This window comes from Sturnira hondurensis, unplaced genomic scaffold (genome assembly GCF_014824575.4).
Source record: "Sturnira hondurensis isolate 20B ecotype Veracruz unplaced genomic scaffold, ASM1482457v3 Scaffold0002840, whole genome shotgun sequence".
In the NCBI taxonomy this organism is placed as follows: Eukaryota; Metazoa; Chordata; class Mammalia; order Chiroptera; family Phyllostomidae; genus Sturnira; species Sturnira hondurensis.
This window is the reverse complement of record NW_028075471.1, coordinates 26636504-26658865: the sequence shown is the minus strand read 5'-3', so window position 1 is coordinate 26658865 and position 22362 is coordinate 26636504. Positions and strand designations below refer to the sequence as shown.

At 45.1% G+C, this 22362-nt stretch overlaps 1 protein-coding gene across 3 annotated transcripts in view; it reads right to left on the bottom strand.

Moving 5' to 3' along the window:
• Positions 1–334: 334 nt before the first annotated feature.
• The window catches only part of ELMO1 (engulfment and cell motility 1), a 476071-nt gene continuing 454043 nt past the window's right edge, over positions 335–22362 (bottom strand). For all 3 annotated transcript variants that reach the window (XM_037041133.1, XM_037041135.1, XM_037041136.1), the window contains 3 exons: positions 18110–18192; positions 7508–7585; positions 335–1772 (listed from right to left, as the gene is read on the bottom strand). In XM_037041133.1, the coding sequence (XP_036897028.1) occupies positions 1572–1772; positions 7508–7585; positions 18110–18192 (362 nt within the window). In that variant the 3' untranslated portion in view covers positions 335–1571. The remainder of the gene's footprint in view (positions 1773–7507; positions 7586–18109; positions 18193–22362) is intronic.

The following is a 22362-nucleotide window of genomic DNA, read 5'->3' as shown; positions in this document are numbered from 1 at the left end:
TTAATTCGGTCTGTTCTATATGTTATAAAGTGGCAAGGAGACAAACATAAACGAGAACGTCAGGGTCAAAGGCCACAGTGTATGGTGCACCGATAATATTTTTACACAGTGGGTCTGATTTTCTCCATGAGTTTAGATGGCCTTCCCAGAAGTAACATCCTTTACTGACGCTCAGAGCCCACGGTGACCAGCAATGGTCCAGAGTCCCCTAATGTGCATAGGAACCGCTTCTGCAGGTCTGGGGTGGGGCCAAAGATGCTGCATTTCTGACAGGCTCACAGGTGACCCTGACGACCGAACAGCAAGAACTGAAGTCACCACATTAACACACCGACTCCCCAACTCATCACAATTAACTTTATTCCACAGCATGTTTAAGGGAATGTTATTCTCAGGAAGATGTTTAGGATTAAAATAATTAAAAAAACTGGAAAGTACACACATTTATGTATCTCTTCTTTTCATTAAATATATATCTGTTTGGCAAAAAAATGTTAGACTCTTTTGTACAAAAACAAAGCAAAAAAAAACAAAACAAAACAAACCCCAAACCAAACAACCAACCAACTCCAAACCCTTGCAAACTGTCAACACCTGTAATAATTACAATGATGTAAACTTGGACTTTTCACACCTTAACCATCTTGTGGAACCTGTGTTGCAGCAGATGTGCCCCCTGCCCCCACCCCGGAGAAGGTAACACCAGACCCTTAGCTCGTAACTGCCCATTGCAGAGGCAGGTAGGTTTTGGATATTGTATTAGAGATGGAGCATGATGACTGAGTTTACCTTTTGTGCTTTCAGCTAAGGGGCTGGGAGGGCGAGTGAGTGCGAGGAAGGCAGGTGCAGGCTGGGGCAGGAGGAGGAAACCCAAGACTGGTTGGCGAGGAAAGGAGGCTGGCCAGGGTCACAGTGCAGACATGAAGTGGGCATGGGACCTGTGAACTGTGTCTGGGGACCCAAGGCTGGCAAGAACAAGGACAAGGCAGCGACTGCTGCTCTTGGGACCAGAAAGGAAGAGGGCAAGGCTGAGGCCAGAATGGAAGAGGGAGTGGATTTGAAAGCAGATTTCAGTTCACATGGAACTGGTGGTGTGAGCTGACTGTAAAGAGAAGGGGAATGAGGAGGTGGTATTTGTTCTTCTCAAGTAGTTAGGCTGTTTCTTCCAGACACCAGCTGTGCTCAGGGCTCTCCCTCGGTCTGGCGGCTGGTTGGGGGCAGCCTGGCACCGCTGGCTATCACATGCCAGGAGGGGAGGACATGCCAGTGGGGGAGCAGGGCAGGAGGGCCCTTTGGCTCTCTTGCCAGTGGTGGGCTTTGCTCTTTGTCCCACCAGTAGACTGCAGCAATGGGAAGTGACCTAAAGCAGTGGCGTCTAGGAACAGAATCAGGGCGGTGAGCCAGATGTCACGTAGGGGCAGAAAAGTGGCGGGACTAGAGGCAAGGCCCCAGGAAGTGTTGACACACAGCTTCCCCTCACAAGAGGATTCCAAGGCGCTGGCGTGTTCCCTTCTCCTCTCCTGCTGGCTGGGTTTTCCAGTTTCGGAGGGGTGGCTTTGGGGCCGGCCACTTCAGTTACAGTCATAGACAAAGTCATAGTTGCTGGGCTCCTTGGGGATGGGTGGGGGCGCGTCGGGGATCTGAATGTTTTCCAGGTCCAGGAGGCGGAGCTTGATCTCCATGCTGAGCAGGGTGTCCAAGTCATTCCGCGTCAGCTCGCTCAGCATGTCCTTCCCCAGCAGCGCGTTCAGCCCGTCCGTCCAGATACAGTACTGGTGAGAAAGGAGGTGCCAGGGGTCACTACTGATGACACTTTAAAGAGTAGTAACAACAGATCACAATTGCTGATTACTCCACACATGCTCAGCTCTGTGCTGAGTACTTTGCCTCCATCACTATTTATAATATTCACAACCTCTCTGTAAGGTTGGTATTTCTGTTACCGTCTCTGTTTATGAGAACCGAGGCACAGAGGAGTTCAATAACTTGCTAGTATGTGGAGTGGATGGGATTTGAACCTACGCAATCACACTCCAGTGCCTGTGTTCTTCTGTGCAAAAAATGCCTCCCTACGTAAGAGCAGGATTGGAGTTCCCCATGACTGTGCAACAGAATGTCTCTAACATTCCTCCTGTGGGGCTGTCATTTTAAGGTATGGCTGGAATACGTTCCAATGCTCCTGGATGAACTATCAGGTCAGGCCTGCTTTTCTCCTGACTCCAGGCGTGGTTCCTGGTCTAGTAGCTAAGCCCTGTCCCCTCTGATTCCTGGCATGTGCGAGGACAACCCTGTGCCACCCTGGAATCAGTGGCAGCCCTACCTTTCTATTTCTTAGCAAAAGGGCTGGAGGATAGCCTTCTGCTGGTAGACAAAACATCTACAATTATTGGATGGTCTCAGTGGGTGGTGGGTTGGCCACCTGTCGGGGACCTCTTCTCCCTGGATCTTCAGCTCCCAGAGTTTCGCTCCTCCAGGTCTTTGGGGCACAGTCCCTGAGGACGTCACCTGATTTGGAAAGCCCTCCAGAGTAGCCCACTAAGTATTCAGTTACCCCCATCTCACAACAGGAATCGCGCCCTTCGCCTCTCCAGTAGACTGTGAACTCTGGGAGGAAAGGCGCTGCACCTTGTTCACCTGAGGACCTGGACTGCCCTTGGTGGCGTCCCTCCCAGAGGCCAGGGTCCTGCCACGACTGGTTGTGGCGCTGCGATGCCCGGCGAGAAGACTCACCGCCGCTGCCAGCGCCTCGGACAACTACGCGCATTCTGGACGTCGTGCTCTGCTGATGTGTCAGGCTGTCCGAGGCTGGACAGTTCCTTGGTGGCAGTAACTGCTCTGTCCTTGTCCCACTGATCCTCCCTCTAGCATGAGACTTCCCCCTCTCCTGCCCTCCCTGTCTCAAGTTGCAATTCCAGACCCTCGTCAGCCTGTCCTTGGCACTGTGATTACCAGAATATATAGCAGATGTTGCCGTAAGACTGCTACAAACCTGAGGTCGTAGGAATGGGATGGAACCCCCCCCATGATGCATGTTGGTGGCACTGCTCTTTAAGCTGAGAGGGGGCGGCATGGGCATGTTACAAGGTCAAGTCTGTCTGCTGCTGCCCTGACCTGTGGGGTTTCGCCTCTGCCCGGGCTCTGGGAGCCTGGCCAAAGCTTTGAACCCATCTAACATTAGCTCAGTGCTTAGGGCTTTCTGCAAGTATTAGTGTCCTCATGAATACTTTATATAGGTTCTGAACACCTCTGAGAATTCATTGCTTTATACATAACTTTAATAAAAATAAATACCTAGGTCCTAGCCTGGAGATCCTTATGTTACAGATCTCGGGAGAGGAAACTTGATGGAACTGGACAGCATTATATTAAGGGAAATAAGTCAGGTGGTAAAAGACAAATCCCATATGACCTCACCTATACGAGGAACCTAATGAACAAAATGAACAAGCGAGCAAAAGAGAACCAGAGGCAGGGAAACAGGGAACAGACTGACAGTGACCAGAGGGGAGGGGGGAGATAGATAAGGGTGGAAAGAAGGGGCAGGGTCTGGTCAAAGAACATGTATGAATGACCCACGGACGTGGACAACAGTGTGGGGATTGTGGGAGTGTGGGATAGGCTGGACTGGTGGGCTGGGTGGAGGAGGACAAAGGGTAAAAATTGGCACAACTGTAACAGAACAACAAAGAAAAGGTCCCAGCTATGTGAGTGGCGCCTCCAGGTATGCGTACCATGAAGCTCTCTGCTCCATAAGGCCCTTTGCAGGTCTGACTCTGTCTCATTGTGATTCCCCAAGTCCGAGGATTACTGCTCCTCCGTGCAGCCTTCCCAGTGCTGGCGAGCTTCCTAATACAGATTAATTTAACCCGTGGGGACACTTCTGTGGCGCTTTTCTTTTGAGAGGCAGCAGGCATAGAACATTTTATTTAAAAAGTACATCAACCAATAAATAACTCTGTGGTACTGAATCTGCATTGGAAGTATCAGTATAAACGTATGCTGCATTTTGTCTTTCCAAAGAATCGTAACTCACAGCTCTGTCCACAAAAAATCCTGAATGTAATGACCAACCAACGGGTAATGGACACACCCAATGCCCAGATTCTGGGTGCTAAAGGAAAAGGAACCAAAGTTCCATAAAGAAAAGGCAGGGAACACACAGATGGGCCTGGGATATTGTGTCATACCACAGTGACTCAAAATTATCAAAGACATCTGGGTCCTGTCAACAGAAGCCAACAAAAGGGTGTTACCACTTTCTCTAGATAGGGGCACTGATAATGACAATGACAGTAACCTACGTTTAAATGTTTACACTTGATCTTAGCCAAAAGGCCGAGAAGTGACATGTTTAAATGTTTAGATTTAAAAATACGTTTATATCCATTCCTTTATAATGATACTCAAACACCCAAAACACCTCATCAGTCTCCTCTGGAAGATGCTCACTCTTTTGAAGGTAAAAGAAATCAAGTATGTATCCTGTTTGTAATGTCCACATTGTATAACTTTAGGGCAGCCAAATGGGTCAATAAGGCCATTTTCTGTTTCTGTAACTATCCCGCTTAAAATGAAGAAGGAAGGACAGATTTGGGATACCAACCTTTTGCAACCTCTACTGGATCCAGGGATCTAGACGATAACAGTCATCAATGGTTGCTAACATCCCCCGAATGAGAGAACACCAGACACCGTGGAAGAACACAAGTCTATGCTGCCCAGAGTTGAGCCCAAGTTTGATTCACCATCTAATTATGACTTAACAGGAAATAGAGAAGATGGATAAACATGTGACTCCCTGTGCAGGCTGGAGCAGGGAGAACAACACCCTCCTTCCCAAGAGGACCTTGTCCAAACCCTAGAACCCATGTATACGCTGGGTTCCATGGCAAACGGAATAAAGGCTTCTAGTTAGTTCATCTTGAAATAAGGAGATTATCCAGCATTGTCCATGTGGGAATGTAATCACAAGGGTCACAATTAAAAGCAGCAGAGGGAAACAGAATAGGAGTCAGAGAGAGCAGTGACAGGCAGAGGGGGATCTGAGCATGGAGGAAGATGTGAGGATCTGGCCCAATACTGCTATTCACGGACGGAAGCCACAAGCCAAGGAATGTGGGCCGTGTCTAGGGATAGAAAGGCCGAGGAAACTGAGGTTTCCGAGAGTCTCCGAAAAGGAATTTGGCTCTGCTGACAACCTTGAATTTAGCCAAGAAAGACCTGCATCAGAACTGACCTACAGAATTGTAAAATAATAAACTTACATCGTCTTAAGCCTCTGAGCGTGCGGCAATGTGTTACAGCAGCCACAGTAAACTAATACACAGAATTATAATAAACAAAATCTAGACTTGTGGCAATGTTACCAGACAGATGATGTGGTTTTTTTAAATGAATAAATTTCAATTAAAACAAGCACGTGCACATGCTCACAAGAAACTGGGGGGCTCAGAGGGAGAGAGAACCTATGAATTCAAGCACACGTAAGAAACTTGTTAACCAGTTGCCTTGTATGGATGTTATTTGGATTCGGATCTGAACAGAGCAGAGAAGGAAAACACACAAATGAGTCAGCTGGAGAAATCTGAAAACTGATTGCACACAGTGGTGGTACCAGAGCATCACAAAATTGGGTGTGACCGGAGTACTGCAGTTAGGTTTCAAAATGGACTGTTTATTATTTAAAGATGCACACAGGAACACTTACCAACAAAACGGTATGGGATCTGGATTGGCTTAGAACCTAATCTGGGGACGTAGCTGGGTGTGGGTGCTAGAAATGAAACCAGACTGGCTGCCAGTCGGTGACTGCGGAGGCTGGGTGATGGGAACAGGCGGGACGCGATGAGTCCAGGTCCTGCTTTCTTTCTTCTCTCTTCCTAGCCTCACAGTACAGGAGCCAAAGAGAAGGGGTTTATGGAGCCCCTTTGGTTCAAATCCCAGCTCTGCCACTCACTCCTTGTTTGACGTTGGACAAGTGTCTTGGCCTCCCTGTGCCTCATTCCCTTCCTTTAAAAAATGGAGATACTACTAGTTTGCTGTTTTGGAGTTTTAGACGAGAATTAAGTGAGATGAAGCACGTAAAGCACTGAATAGTCGTAATTACTGTTTACTACTGTTGAGCTACTCCATTCTTGGAAATGTCTCCCTCCTCATTTATAAATGAGGACATCTGTAATACAACTTTCTGTTTTATGGAGTGATGATGCCAATTAAATAAGGTAACAGACGTGAAAGTGGTCTGGAGCCATTAAAAGTGCTCACAAGCACACAGCATTTCCTCCCCGCTGCATCACGAGGGGCAGGCACGAATGCAGACGTGGCGGTCCCAGAGCACTTATTGTTAAATGGAATTAACATGCACTGAGGAAAACAGCCTCGCCTGGGTTTAAATGCCATTCACAGTCCTACTGTTTTTGGTGGTTTGCTCCGCAGCTGTACACATTTTGGATATGCTGGCCTGCGCACGACCACAATTTTATTTAAAAAGAGAAACAGTAGGACACAGAATCTATTTTCAGGAAGATGAAGACAAAGTCATACCCTTCTGCAAACGAAATGTCAAGTAACACAGAATTATATTTAAACACCATTCTAAATGCAGGATTTACATCTAATCTTTCCTCTCTCTTTGGGATGTACAATTTTATTCAAAAGCTCCAAGCCAGTGTAAACCCAATACTGAATAACTTCTAAATGAGCTAAGTCTCCTAGGGGAAATAGGGAACAAAAGTCATGTTTTAGTAAAATGTTCCCTTCCTTTCTGAAAAATGTTTATGCAATGACACACAAAACAAAAATAAGAATTTCAAGTGTGATGTTGGATGCTAGTTTACCAGATAAAAAGTTAAATCAACCATAGCCACTACTTTATCTTATAAATGCATTTTCCTAGCTTTATGCTAAATATTTTAAATATAGCTGACAGCGTGCCTCAAGAAGAGAAACAAATTATACGTATAACAAGATGTCAAAAAGGAATAAAAGCATCTCAAAAATAAAACCCAACACCAGAGACAGCCCTGAACTTCCCAAAGTCATTTAGAGAAACATGGTAGGAAACCTACTCTATCAAATGTTTTCTTTTTCAAAATTTTACTTTTCAATTCCAGTTTACACTTGATATTATTTTATATTAGTTTCAGGTATATAAGACAGTTTAAAGAATAGAGACAAGTTTATCTTGGGGCAATCAGGACCAGAAACTAAATATTCAATGGCATCTCCAAGGGCTGCTTCTTCTTCTGGGTTAAGAACTATGCCCTAGCTGAGTCTTATCCCTCTACATTCTTTTTCTTTATCATGGACTATTAAATGAGCTAGTGAGAAGCGGGCAGTTTTCCCATCCCTTTCCAAGTCAACAAGATATTCCTTTGTTCCTGATTTTTCTCAGGCAGGCCTTTTCTTTTTAAATGAAATTTCTGTGTTTCTAACATTTTTCTCCTGTTTGTTTTTCGAGAGAAAAATGTGACCTTCTCTCATAAAATAATCCCCCTGAGACCCTTACCTCGTGCTTGTCAGGAGCAATGAAGTTCAGTTGGCAGTTTGAGTCATACAAGATGGAGAAAGCCAGTTCAAGCACCTCCTACAAGAGAGCAGAACAAACACGGTGTTCAGGGAAGCTGGCACATTGGTTTTGCAGCTACAGAGAATGTGGAGGAGGCTCACAGTGCGTCCAGAGGAGCAGCAGGCCAATGAGTGGTCCAAGGCCACAGAGCCCAGAGCTGTACCTCTGTCTTCTTCAGCATCCCCCTTCCGGGAGACCATGACCAGCTGTAAGCTCCTTCCCCATCAGCAGCACTAGGGCTGCTCTGTCTTTGATCACCCCCAAACCGAAGGATGTTTGTAGGAACATACATTTCCTAACACAGTGTAGGTAATAAGATTTGGGGTGAATGCATTGTCTTTAGGTTACATGTTCATCCCTTGATCTCAAAACTACTGTAGAGCAAAGGTTGCACCAACTCTAGCTTCTACCCTTTAGCAACTCAGGGAGAAATACGGGCTCAATGTCAGAACACCTGGGTTCATTCACTGGTGAGCATCTACTGAGTGCAAACAGAATGAGCCACACCCAAAGGACCAAGGCCTAAGTGACACTATCATTTCATTGTAGTTGAATGACCTTGGTTGAGACACACTCTGTCACGTCTAATATGTGTGTTAAAATGCACTTCTCAAATTGTCTGCACTGTGCAATGTTGGGTACAATGATTACCCTACTGGTCTATTCTAGCAGTCAGCAGGACACAACCTTTAGAAGACAAGAATGATCACACATCTCAAGACCCCAGCACGCCCTAACATGGAGGGGAAGGGTCAAGTGTATCCACATTGGTATGCTGCATCGTTAGGACCCATGAGGTAGCCTTCCTTCCTTCTTCTTGCCTTTATAACCAGCACTGCTCACAACTACCCCTCCTCCAGAGCTGTGCCCTCAGTAAGTGCCCACCAGGCATCCACTGCTAGGGGGCAGTTTTCTCCGAATCATCATCTGCCTTAAACGCTATCAGAGAACTTGCCTTGGGCCAATGCCACAGAAGAATGCCGCAGAAAGAGATGGAAGGCAGAAAGAGGTCAATGCCTCCGGGACTCAGAATATCAGGTGTGTTAGAGAATTTACCCAAAGGGAACTCAAAAGGCTCAGCATCAGCAGGCCGCCTCTCTTGACAACATCAACCATAAGGCTGTGTGGCTCTTGCGGGTTGGTCAGTGTCTGGCTCACTCCCAGCGGTTCCCTCATTAAAACGGAGAGGTGCTTGTTCAAGCCCAGACCTACCAGCATCTCATACTCTTCGGGCCTCCTCACCCACCAGGAACAGAAACAAGGGAAGGGAAGGAGGTGAGTCACAGAATGGGGGCTATTCTGCAAAACTTCTCTTAATTTTTCATTTTTTTCTCTCTTAGGCCTCCATTGAGGAGATGGATAATATTAGAAAGGACCTCACCAAAACAAACAAACAAACAAACAGAAAGTAATTTTTCTGTTAAGTTTGACATGTCTCTCAGGTCTTTTAGTTTATGATAAAAATAGCCATCAGTACTATTAGTGGTACCAAAACTTCGTATCATCCTCTAAAAATATCACCAAGGTAGTCCATATCAAGAACAAGGAAGCCCACTCCTGGGGTTATTCCTAAAAAAAAATTGAAAAGCAAGCAAAGAACATAGTATATGAAACTAAATACATGTCTTCCCTTCATTGGGTGAACCATTAAAGAAGTCACAAGTTAGCAACCCAGAGAAATATGTTCAACCAGCTATTCAATATGATACTTATAGAGATCTGATAATAAGCAAACAGCAGGAGAATTGGACATTCTTTACATTTGATGATCACAATTACGAACAATGTCTACCTGTGGACAGAGACTGGAAGTGAAATGTGAAACGGAAATAATTATAGTAAGGCTCTACAATCACAGGTAATGATTTTCTTCTTTCAAAAAACTTAAAACATTTTTTTTCAATAAAATTCTAAGCTCTAATTTCACATACTTATGGAAGCTGTTTTTAGATTAGGAACACTATATGAATGATGACTTCTTTGTTATTCTTACTATCATTTGGTAGAGAAATGGACTCACACCTGAGAGACTGGAGAGATGGGGAAGGACAGGGCTTTGCATCAGAACAACCAGTCTGGATGTTACCTACAGCAGAACGAGGGAGCCCTGGGAGGTCAATGGGAAAAGGTGAAGTTCATGACCTGATCTCTGGGCTGACACTGGAGAACAGCTGCTTTGTGTTGCTAATGACACTGCCTGAGCCCAGACTCAACCTCTTGACATGGTGCTGGAGACCAGAGTGTCAGGGTGGCTGTCCTTGTGACACTTTGTCTTCTGCAGGAGCATGGACAAGGAGAGGGAGGGGCGTGCAAACCTGGGGCTTTGCCCTTCTGAGGCACGTACCAGTGGAGATGTGAAGGAGGAGCACCGTCCTGACCTAGATTCCTGACGAACGCAGGCAGGAAATGGGAAACTCATGAACACGTCTATCCGCACTTTAATTTCACCAAAGCTGCCTAGGAGGGGTGGGAGGAATTAATTCTCTGAGCCGAATGCCTGTTTGAAAGGCTGCTATCACTTATAATGAGTTTTATTGATGTCTCTGGCTTGTTGTCATTGAGTCATGGGTGGAGGTCAGCTCGTCAGCACTGGGAGCAGGGAGGCTGCAGAGCTGGGTGCGATAACACCTCCCAGGCAAACACTCCAAAAGCTGCCACTGTCCGAGCTGTCTGAGCTGTCTGAGCTGTCTGGAAGGAGAGAGGCGCCAGGAGGTGTGGCAGTAAGCGGTCCTGGATCTGGGGCAGTGTCACCCTCCGGGGCTCCTTGTCACACACAATGCTCACTTGGACATCTGAGGCTCTGGGGCTGTGCTACTTGCCACCTAAGGTCCTTTATTGCCTATGGATTTAATTCAGTGAAAAATTATGTCTAGGAGCAGCTTATCTTCATCCTCTGTTCCACTAATTCCCAAACCGCATGTCACTGTGTGGTGAAAGGGCTGGCATGGGGAAGTTCTGGGGACAGAGGAGGCAGGAAGACCTGAAGATTCCCCCTGGCCCAGGACCTCTGACCCGGTACCCTACCCTCCGACCCTGGAACCAGAGACAAGATGAATTGGGTGGGGGGATGCTCAGAGAAATTCTGGACATGATGGCACCTTGGTTATGGGACTATCATCTTTCAGGGGTCAAATGATGGACTGAATGAATACAAGAGTAGGGTTTTATATAACATATTTTCAGTATAGCACATTAGCTGCCATTCCTTATATTGTTTGGGGGTGACTTGTCTCATTTGGCCATTCTGGCCAGCAATCACTTTGACTATGCTGGTTCTCCCCGCACTATCAAGGTCATTCTGAGGGCAAAGTACATTAGTTAAAGACACAGGATAGTGTGTGTGCGCATGTCCTACATGGTCTTAGAAACAGTCGTAGATTTCACCTATAGTACATTACTGCTCGTCTCTGGACGTATGGATTTGAGTTTTAATTTCGAAGCTAAAATTCACTCAGTCACGTGGTACATAATAATGGTCAATAATGCTTCTTTAGGCAACTCTGTCTGGCCTCAGTCCAACCCACTCTCTTTCCTCTGTCCCCATCAATCCTATCCTCTGAATTCAACGTTTGTCAATCAGAGACAGCTCTGTGCTAGTTTACACACTCTTCCCCCCTCCTAAAATGTTTTCCCCTTCCTTCTCCACCTGGTCGACTCCTTTTTAAAACCCAGCTTGGATCCTGTTTTCTCCAGTCTCCTGGGCTCGCCCTGAGTTTAAGTTACCACAAAAATAGGCAACATCGGGGAGTAATTGCATGTTGACACAGAAGTCTTATATCTACCAGACACCCAGGGCCAGAGGCCAGGTCATATTTATCTTTGGATTCTCAGCACCAGGCACAGACCTGGTATAAAGAACATACTCAATACAGTTGCTGAATGAAGGACAAATGAAGTAAACGTGGATAAAAGCCTTTTGGTTAAGACCAGGGTTTCAGGCTGATACTAGAACATCGGCTTCTAGTATAATCTGCTTCTTGTTTCAGGCTCACAGATCACACTAGGAAAACAGAAGCTGGTTTCTGGGACACGGTGGATGGAAGCTTCTCTTACATCAAACATGTTTGTCCCTGAATCAGTGAGATGCGGCCCGATCTCTCCTCTGCTGATGACATTTTGACTGTTTATAAGCCCCACATTCGGTGGGATACACTTCAGGAATGCCCCTTTTCGAAAACTCGGCAATAAATCAACCTCATAAATCACAGCGTTTGACTTCAGAATCCTTAATCCTTAAACACCCGATTTCCCCCATGAAATTTCCATTCACCCACAACAGTTCAAGTCTCACTGAGACTTGCTCGCTCTCACTACAAAGAAGCTGAGTGCTGTTTGTGTCCCCAGAAACCCGCCTGAGGCACTGACCTGTTGACCACGTCAGACTCTACGCTGCAGGAGGATGGGTCACCTCTGTCCCACTCACACTCCCGGCCCAGAGCTCCTTGTCTCCCAGCGGCGCTGGTGCCGACTGAGCAGACGGCTGAACAAGTGCCTCTGCCTCAAGGAACAAGGTTTTTTTGTTCCTTTTTCTATTTTCCGGGCCTTAGACAGAGCCCGGGCTATCAGATGTTGAATGAGTGAGAGGTCGTGGCAGTCACCAATATTTTGCTATTAACAAAGCATCTCCCTTATGGACGCTGATGTCTCAGTTTGCCTTGCTTGCAGGCAGACCAATCGAGAGCCCGGGGCACCAAGTGTCAGAACCTTCTGTCCAGCTGGAAAATCTGTCTGAAGAGTCAGCCACACGCCTCACTTACTGCCCACTCGTGTGCACTGATGCACTTCATAGGGACACATTTCAGTCAACTGTCCTTTCAGGCTGCAGGTCTCTCCTTTCCTACCCAGAAGTCCTAGAGGCGGAGAGGAGGGACTTGGAATACTGGGAGGAGTGTGTGGGGTTGAGGAAGTAAGTTTTTAGGACTGTGGGTTTCCTTTCTCTCTTTTGATAGTTACCCTAATGAACCAGGTGCATGAACACTATTAGCATTATAAAAACAACCAATTTTCCTGTGTATGCAAATGAATGAGACAGGCTGGTAGAGATACTCTCTTAGCCCACCATAAGGCATCCTGGAAGACCTTTGGGTGGCTGGACATGTGGGCCAGTGAATCCCAGAAAGTAGCCTCCATTTGCAATCCTGTCTCTATGTTTATAGCAGTGTGCCCCATTCATCCATCCATCATCCATCCATCCATCCATCCATCATCCATGCATCTACCATCCATCCATCCATTCATCATCCATCCATCATCCATCCATCTATCATCCATCTATCATCCATCCATCCATCATCCATCCATCCATCCACCCATCCATCCATCCATCCAACCATCCATCCTCCACCCAATTTTCTATGAGTGCTATGACAATAAAAGGAGGGTTGAAGGGGATGGGGGAAGGGGGGGAGAAAATACAGACAACTGTAATTGAACAACAATAAAAGAATTTAAATTAAAAAAAAGAAGGTTGGAAAATGTCATCTACTTGTTGTTTTGTTGATCTCTTCTAGGAGCAGAGGAGTCTGATACAAGAAGGCCAACTCTACCCACACGTATCATGTGCTGGTATGAGATCATCTCCACTCCTGTTCTGATATTGGTAACTGGGTCTTGTCTCACTTTTTCTTGTTTAGTCAGGCTAGAAGCTTATCAGTTTTAGTCATCTTTTCCATGAACCAAGATTTTGTTTTGTCAATTTTCTCTACTATTTTTCTTTTTCTCAGTTTCAGTGATTTGTACTTTAATCATGTATTATTTCTTCTTTTCTGCATGCTTTTGGCTTAACTTGCTCTGCTATCCTAAGGTGAAAACTTTATTGATTTTTAGATCTTTCTTGTTTTCTAATATACAAATTTAATACTACAAACTTCCCCCAAACACTGCTTTTGCCCCATCCCACATATTTTGATAAGTTATACTTTCATTTTAATTAGCTTAAAACATTTTGTAATTTCTTTTAAGACTTCTTTTTGAGCTAAGAATTATTTAAAAGTGTATTATTAAATTTCTAAATATTTGAAAGGACTTTATAACTATCTTTCTGTTACTGATTTATTTAATTCTGCTGTGATCTGAGAAACTACTATTCATGCTTATTATTCTATTAAATGTGTTATGATGTATTTTATGGCCCAGAATGTGGTATCTTTGAACATTTCCCTTGAGCTTAAGAAGAATGAGTAATCTGCTGTTGTGTGGATCTTCTATTTTTTTTTTTTAAGATTTTATTTATTTACCTTTAGAGGGGAAGGAAAGGAGAGCGGGAGAGAAATATCAATGTGTGGTTGCCTCTCGTGCATTCCCTGCTGGGAAACTGGCCTGCAACCCAGGCATGTGCCCTGACAGGGAATCGAACCTCAATCATCTGATTCGCAGACCTGCGCTCAATCCACTGAGCTACACCAGCTAGGGCAATGTCTATTGTTAATTAGATCAAGTTGATTGGTGCTGCTGTTCAGGTGGTCAATATCCTTATTGATTTTCTGCCTGTTTGATCTGTCAATTACTGACAGAGGTGTATCTATGCCTCTAGAATAATAATGGATTTGTGAATTTCTCCTTTCAGTTCTATTAGTTTTGCCTTATATATTTTGATATTGTTGTCCATTCTAATATTTTAAACTCTCTTAGTCTTTATATTTAAAGTTGTTTTTCTTCAGTTTTTTTTTTGTAGAAAACATAGACTTGGGTCTTTTTAAAATCTACTCTGAGAATCTTTTAATTGGTGTACTTAGACCATTGACATCCAAAATGATTACTGACATAGTTGATGGCTGCTATGTTTGTAACTCTTTTCTAATCTTTGCTTTTTTCCCTTCCTTCCTTTTCCTTTTTTTGTTTGCCTTTCCCTGTTTTCAGTATCCCAAATCCTGTCTCCTGGCTCTTGTGACTTTGCTGTCAGTCATCTCACTACTCATATGCTATAATCATTTAATACATTGTTACTATCATTACTTTTAACAAAGTTATCTTTTAGATGGATTCGCAACAAAAATAGATATTTTTATTTTACCTTCATTTATTCCCTATCTGATGTATTTCTGTCCCTTTTGTGGGATCCAAGTTTCTCACCTACGTCATTTTGCTGACAATGAATTACCTCAGCTTTTTTTTTAAATCTGAAAACTCTTTACTTCCCTTTCGCTTTTGAAGGACGATTTCAGTAGATAAAGAATTCTGGGTTGGTGGGGTTCTTCCCCAGAACGAAATACTGCACTCTACTTTCTTCCTGTTTACACAATGTCTGATAGGAAATCCATTTCAATTTTTATCTTTTTTCTTCCACAGGTGAGATGGTTTCCCCACCTGGATTCTTTCAAGATCTCCTGTTTGTTTTTGGTTTTCTGCAGTTGAAACATGATATGCCTAGGTGGTTTTTCTTAGGGGGGGTACTCATTTGGTTGGGTGTCGTCTAAGCTTCCTCAATCTGTGGTTTGACGTCCGTCATTAATTCTGGTAACTTCCTGTCCATTACTGCTCCAGTATTTCTTCTGCTCCCTTCTCTTTTTTTCCTTGCAGCCCAATTATTCATATGTTACACCTTCTGCAATTGTGCCCCAGTTCTTTGATGCTCTATTTTTTTTTCACTTTTTTCCCTCTTTGCAGTTCAGTTTAGGGAGTTTCTACTGACTCAACTTCAAGTTCACTAAGCCTTCCCTCAGCCACGTCAAGCCTACTGAGGAGTCAACTAAAAGCATTCTTCACTTCTGTTACAGTGTTTTTCATTTATAGTCTTTCTGATTCATTTCTGGAGTTTTCCTTTCTGTGATTATATTACCCAGCTGTTCTTTCATATGATCTACTTTTTCCATTAGACCCGATAACACTTTTAATTGTAGTTATTCTAAATTTTCTATCGGATAATTCCAACATCTGTGACCAACATATTGGAGTCTGATTATGATAACTGATTTGTTTCTTCAAGCTGTTTTTTTTCTTGCTTTCTGGTGTGCCTGTAATTTTTTTGCTGAAATCCAGACATGTTGTATCAGGTAGCAGAAAATGAGATACACAGGCCATCAGAGTGACAATTTACGTTAATCCGGCAAAGAACTGGGCTACTGGGCTACTGATGCAGCTATAAGTGCCAGAGCCTTCCAATCCCCCCAGTGTGTCTGGTTTTGTCTCTACTCTGACTTCGGGCTCCCAAAGTCCCCCTCCTCAGAGAGACTCTGTGGCTTGCACGTCTTCCCACTATACTCCACTCTTTTGGTCTTGTGGGTGTGGTGGTGGGGTATGGGCGGGGGGTAACATTCTGCAATTTTCCAATTAAACCTCCTTCTTTTAGGGGCCTTGTATCTCGTGGTTGTCACTGTCTCAGTCGTTTCTCCAGTGGTACAGCACCCCTCCCCACCTCCTCCCTTTTCCAAGGCTGCACAGTTTCCTGTCAATCTCCTTGGGGCTTTGACTGCTGTTGAGACGGGAAGGCTAATGGGATTAAATGGTAGAAATTCTCCTCCCCTAGATGAGAGCAAGGTCTGGAGAACAGGACTTTGTTATACAAGGCTCTGGCATACATCACGATTACTCATCCATTTCTCTTCCCAGAGCCACCTGGAGAGAGGGGATCTTTCTCAGATCTTCAATGGGAGAATTTGCTAGGATTACCGAAGGCAGAGCCCATGTAAGTACGCCCCCAAGACAGCAACCTCCAAGAGTTTCTCATTCTCACACTGGCCCATGCTCAGCCCACGGCACTTTATCAGAATTACTACTTAAGTGATCCGATAGTTCAGGCTCCCTGGATTCTGCTCCAGATGAGCAGATCTGTGGGAGTCTCTGGATGCCCCTGGCTCTCCAGGATTCCAGACTGGCGGTTTGCCCTGAGACCTGAGTCTTCTGGCAGGTCCGAGAAAATTGTTGACTTTTCACTTTACTTACTTTCTGTTCACTCTAAGGATCTGAGTGACAACTCCCAACCTCTTTACACGCTGGGGCTGAAACTAGGGCCCCCCCCACCCCCGTTTTACATAATTCTCTCTGTCCCCACTCAGAGTGCTTGGATCCTGGCATGCCGCTTTGCTGTCCAACCACACCCCTCCTGGCCTTCTCTGGTTGCTGCCAATTTCCCCACAGCATTTCCTGCTCAGCTGCGAGTGTTATATAACCACAGGGACCTCAGCTGGAGTTGAGCGGAGCCCGTGCTCCCCAGGACTGTGCTCTGCAGATCAGGGGGTGTTGAGGGAGAGCAGCCCCACAGGAGGCAAGTCACAAAGGCTGGAGACTTGCTGCCGTGGGTCAGAAGGCTTGTCTGAAATCTGATGAGCTGGAAAATCCCCATTTCCCACATCAGAGAAAAAAGAGAAATGCCAGGTTGCAGGGGGCCCACACACTCCTGGGCATGCCGTTTTGTCATTACGCTTGTCAGTTAAGGCATCAGATGACAGGGGTGTGTGTGACAGGCTTGACAACGAAGGAATTCACATGGACCTGACGTGAGTTATCCTTATGTAACTTAAGAAGCCAAAGTTTCGCTATCAGCCTCCTTGGCTGCGCCTACTCAACAGCACTTCCCCAGTACTTCCATTTTCCCCAACCGAGGACACAGGGTCATCCCATGCAGACCTGGATTCCCGTTGTCTTGCAATGTTAGAGATCACAGCGCAGGGAGTATTCCCTTGAACCCTGACTGATAAGGAAAATGTGTATCAAGGTCATATTCCCCTTAGATACTAACACTGAAAACAAAAAAGCAACCTACTGATTTCTGTGATGTTTTGGGGACCGAGGTAGCTGGGGCACCCAGATCAATCTGGGTAATTTTATTCATGGATGGGTATTACATATCACAAGATGCTGAGAGGGATAAATAAAGAACTGGCTTCCTGATGGCTCGCTCAAGGGCAAATACTTCTAAACTGGGGCCCGTCTTTTCAGAGGAAGTCCCTGCACACCCTCTGGTATAGAACATGGGCTGTCATGGTGAACAGCCAGGTTGTCAACTAGGAGGGGAGGGTGGAAACTATTGCAATGTGAAGGGGGTTTAAGCAATGTACCTTTAGGGGAAATTTTCTCGTTGAAGCTGGGTTTGAGCTATTATTTCACAGTACTTTCTACCACGCTGGAGGACATCAGGGCCTTAACCATTTTCTAAAACGTTCTGAATCACTTGGTCTGTTTCTCTCGGGCTTCACAGAGACCCCGTGGAGGCTTCTGAGAAGGTGATAGCAGCAGGAGAGAATGAAATAGATTGGGGTAGGAGTTGGGGAAGGGGTAATATAAACATAAATGGGAGGTTAGGAGAGGACCAGAGAATGTGTGGGGCTGAGTGGGGAAGGCTGGAGGGAAGACTGGGTGATAATAGTCAGCAGGCAATTCCTAGGGCTGGGACTAGGCAGGGGGTCAGAGAATGGAAGACACGGCAGGGATTAAATACATGATCAATGGAGGAAAAATAAAGCTGAGAGATGTTAAAGAAATCAGGAGGGGAAAAAGGTGTATAACCACACACACAAGCATTGCTACCCAAGAAGGAAGGCTGGGCCCACTGCTCCCCACATTGTTCCAACAGAACTATCTGTTTGAGATAACTGGAAACCTTACCTTGTTTTGTTTAAGGGCACCTTTCTCTTTCATATGAGGACAGTCCTTTCCCGTCACCACTGCTTTGATATCTGCCACTGGCACTGGAATTCGTAAAAGAAGACAAAAGTTAACTTCACCATGTAAAAGCTGAGATGTCAACAAAGAAGAAGGATTAACCATCGAGTCCGCTAGCAAGTTGCCACTCCCAGAAACTGCGGCCAAAGAGAATAGAGTTAAAATGAGGAAGAGAAGTTGGGTAGTGTGCCAGGACTTAGAAACTAAACTGTATTCTGATGTTCTGGCAAAAAACAACCCTGGGGAGGAAAAATAAGTCTATGCTGATAAGCAGAATTTGGTTCACTAAAACAAATAACTTCAAAAACTCCAAACACAGCCACGTGAAGAGTGATGGCATTAGAGGAAGCAGTAGTAATAGTACTAGCGGTACCAACACTGATATTCTGGAAGACGCTGTGCACCAGAAACAATGCCAGCGCCTCCCATGTTATCAGCAGCTCTTGCTGAACTGGCTACGTCTATTTAGTTTCTGAGTTCAGGATAATCAGGAAAAGCAGCCTCATCACAGAAAATGCATTTGAACCCAAAGAGTCCCGAACTCTGTCACCCTCCCTCTCCGCCATCTCGTTATTTCCCACACCAATTCTTTGAGGCAGGTTTCATTACCCCTATTTCACAGGCAATGGAACTGAACTCCAGTAAAGGGAACATTTTTGTCTGATACGGAAACGGTAGCTGGTATTTATCGTGCAGTTAGAGGAAAAAATGTCTCATGTTTTACTCAGGACTTGGAAGGAGATAAAAGAGATGGAAAGGTTTGTACATTTAAAACTTTGCATTAAAATAATCTGAGAGAGAAGGCAGTTGGATGGCTTAGAAACTTAAAAAAAATCAAAGTCACCTGTCCATCTCCAGCTCCTAATCTTTTGTCCCATAACAGACTGTGAGGTCTCACTTAGGCTCTGTGGAAACTTTGAGTAATGAATTCCTAAGTAATCAATCAGTAATTTCCTTAGTAATCATTCCCTTAATGATGAAGATGACGAGCAATTTCATAATTAATGTTCACATACTTTTACTGGGGAATTGGGTTGTGGGGGAGACACTTAGATGATGATAAAATTATGCAATATATAGCTAACATTTTTACCCTAAAACTGTTAAGAACCTTATGCAAAACTGTTGACACTCCTGGAGTGCTGTCTAACCCTAGAGAAGAATAGGGCTGCAATGCGTTCTTCTGGGAATCTCTGCACATGCCCCAGCTGTCGGTCCCCTGATGTTTGCAGTCCTGATTCTAGACCCCTGTGGTTGACATTACTCGTACTCACTAATATCTGGCCTTCCTTTCTTTCTGGGCATATGGAAGACTACACTTCCCAGCAACCTCTGGGGCCATGGGATTAGTTCTGGCCAATGACATGTAAGAGGAAATGGCAAGTCTCTTTCACTGGCTGAGGCAGTGAAAAGTCCATGCCCACCAGCTACTCTTCCCCAGTTGCAGAAACTGAACAGGTCCTGTGTTGCATCCAATGGCATAGCTATGGAATGGCCAAGCAGCCTCTGGCCTTGGTCCCAGTATGACCATGTGAAGTGGTATAATGTTGGTTATATAATGTGAGGAGCGAGAAATAAACTCTTGTTGTCCTAAGCCACTGAGATTTGGGGGTCGTTCGCTCCCGCTGCAGAATGTACCGATGCCGTCTATCCCCAGTGGCAGAGCCATTACCTCGGACCCCTTTCCTGCCTCCGCTCACTCCTTTGAATTGGCACCTCCTTGTCATTGGTCCCTATGACTTCTGAACATACTGTTGACTACAACTGCGAACTTCAGTTCTCCTCAAATCCATTTTCATAACCAAGGATCAGCTCTGTTCCTCTCAGCGGCCTATCTGGCTGCTTAAGAAGGGGGACATTTAGGCCCCTTGGGACACTGGGTTTGCTTTTCAATGGAAAATCCACCACCGAAGTGAATTTGACATATTAATGTAACAGTTCAGAAAACCTTCTCAAGCTTCAGATGGAGGCTGAGTTGTAAGAGCCTCAGAAGTAGAAAGTCTTTGTTGTATAATCTGTAACATGGTCCATGAACTAGAGTGTCAACAATATACAAATAGCAAGTCACCCCTTGGCTTTGAAAACCCATCATATGCAATGGGACAAGATTAACACAAAGTCCACCGTGGGGACAGCCTACGGAATCTCTAACGAGGAGGCTCCAGGGGAGAAAAGGCACTTTTCCACCTCGTTTGCGGCAGTACGTACTTAACATTTTTATATACATTGTCCCCTGTCAAGGAGACAAGCTTCTCTATTACTCACAGGATTATGGCTAAAAGGAAAACAAAAAACTCTAAAAATACACTGTGGCTTTTAAAGGTTGTTCTTTGCATAGTTTGCCTCTAGATGCACTGGAAGAGTAGGCATCTGAGGGCTGAAATGCCACCTTCTCTATTCCCACAAGAAGAATTAGACTCACATCCTTTGAATCTGTGCTCTAAGGAGGCAGCAGAGGGCTCTTGATTATGTCAAAGCCAGGTGAGAGTTTCCATGGCCTTTTGAGGGGGGCAGCATAAAGAAGTGGCGTCCAGAGATACGAGGACAGGATGGTCACTTCTGGTACCCTACCCTCAACTCTAAATTCTTCAGGCATGGCTTCATTTCTTTCCATGCTTCCTTCACTTTGAGCTGGCTTGAGGCGATCTAATTCAATACTCCCATTGCACAGATGGGAAGGCTGAGACCTAAAGAGGCAATAAATTATTGAAAGTCATATAGGAGGACAGAGCCAGGACTATTGCTCACTGTTCCACTCCATGCTCCCTTGGTAGGTCATGGTTTTTCCTTATGTTTGTCAATTATGACTTAAAACAAAGATACCATTGAAAAAGTAAATATGGCCACTGTGATAAAAGTCGTTTTCGTTTTCACCACTGGGAGCTAAGTTGAGGCAGAAATAACCCCAGGAAGTAGCTGGTAAGCCATGAGCACTTGCTGTGAACACAGTTCGCATGGGAGCAGCTGTGGAGGCGGTGGTACAGGCCGAGCCTGGCACAGTGAGGTGAAGAACCTGCTCTCTCAGTTGGTGGTACAGAGTAGAGGGAAGGGCTGTGCCTTTGGGATCACAGAGCCTGTGTTTGAAAGCTGGTTTGAAAGGTGGACACACCTACTGGCTATACCACTTTGGGCTGACACTTTGGGAGCTGAAGCTTCCTGGCCTGTAATGTGGACTTTAACATCGTCCATCTCAGAGCGCTGCTCTGAGACTTAACACCTGATGTTGGAGCTGAGGTAATTGTTAGCTTTCAATGTGGGTAAGTGGGTAAGAAGCTGGTCTGTGAAGTAGGATGGTGGCATTCAGATCTTTGTCCATTTACTAGCCATGTGACCTTGGACAAGTCACTTAATTTTTCTGTAGCTCAGTTTTCTTATCTCTAAAACAAGGACAATGGTATCTACCACTCCAGGTTGTCGAGAGGATAATGAATGGAAAGTTCTCAGCACAGTGCCTGGCATGTTATAAGCACTCAGTAAATGTTATTTGGAATTGTTCTCATTATCAATAACCAGAGTTAGTGCTCTCTGTTGATTGGGGGAGCTGAATTATTCACCACGCATCAGTGATCGAATTGCCTGCTTTGCTTTGCTGTCTTGCTGTGCTTCTCCTCCTAACAGGCCTCATGGCCTGTGTGAGGGGTGAGCCTTCTCCTCGGTGTCTTTGGTGTTGGTGTGGGAGTGCAGGCTTACATCCTCTCCAAGGGAGGTGCTGGGGGACCCAGGGGTGGAAAACACTAGAGCCTAGTGTTTATTGGGGTGATGAGGCTTATCCACCTAGTGGGAGGGCTGTGGGGTGAGGGGATGGAAGGGGATATAGATTTTTAAGGGCCTTATTTCCTGTCAAATAAAACAAATGGGAGAAGAGTGACTTCCTCCACCTTAGGGATAAAGACAGCTAAAGGGAGTCCTGCCATCTTCACTCACACTCTTCTGGAGGAAGAAGATTCAATTACACTGTTTGATTCATTGATATCTCAATAGTCAGCACTGATTAACTGAAGGGGCAGAAGGCAATTTCCCCCTTGGTCTCAAGAGAGGGCAATCACACCAGGCAAGAGCAATGGCACTTGACATTAATTAAAGACACGACACATTTTTCTGGTGGATTGAAGTTTCTGACTTTCAAGAGCTCCCAGAGAATGGGCTACTTGCTCCAGGCAGAATATGTAATTGCAATGGTGGGCAAACCAGGTAGC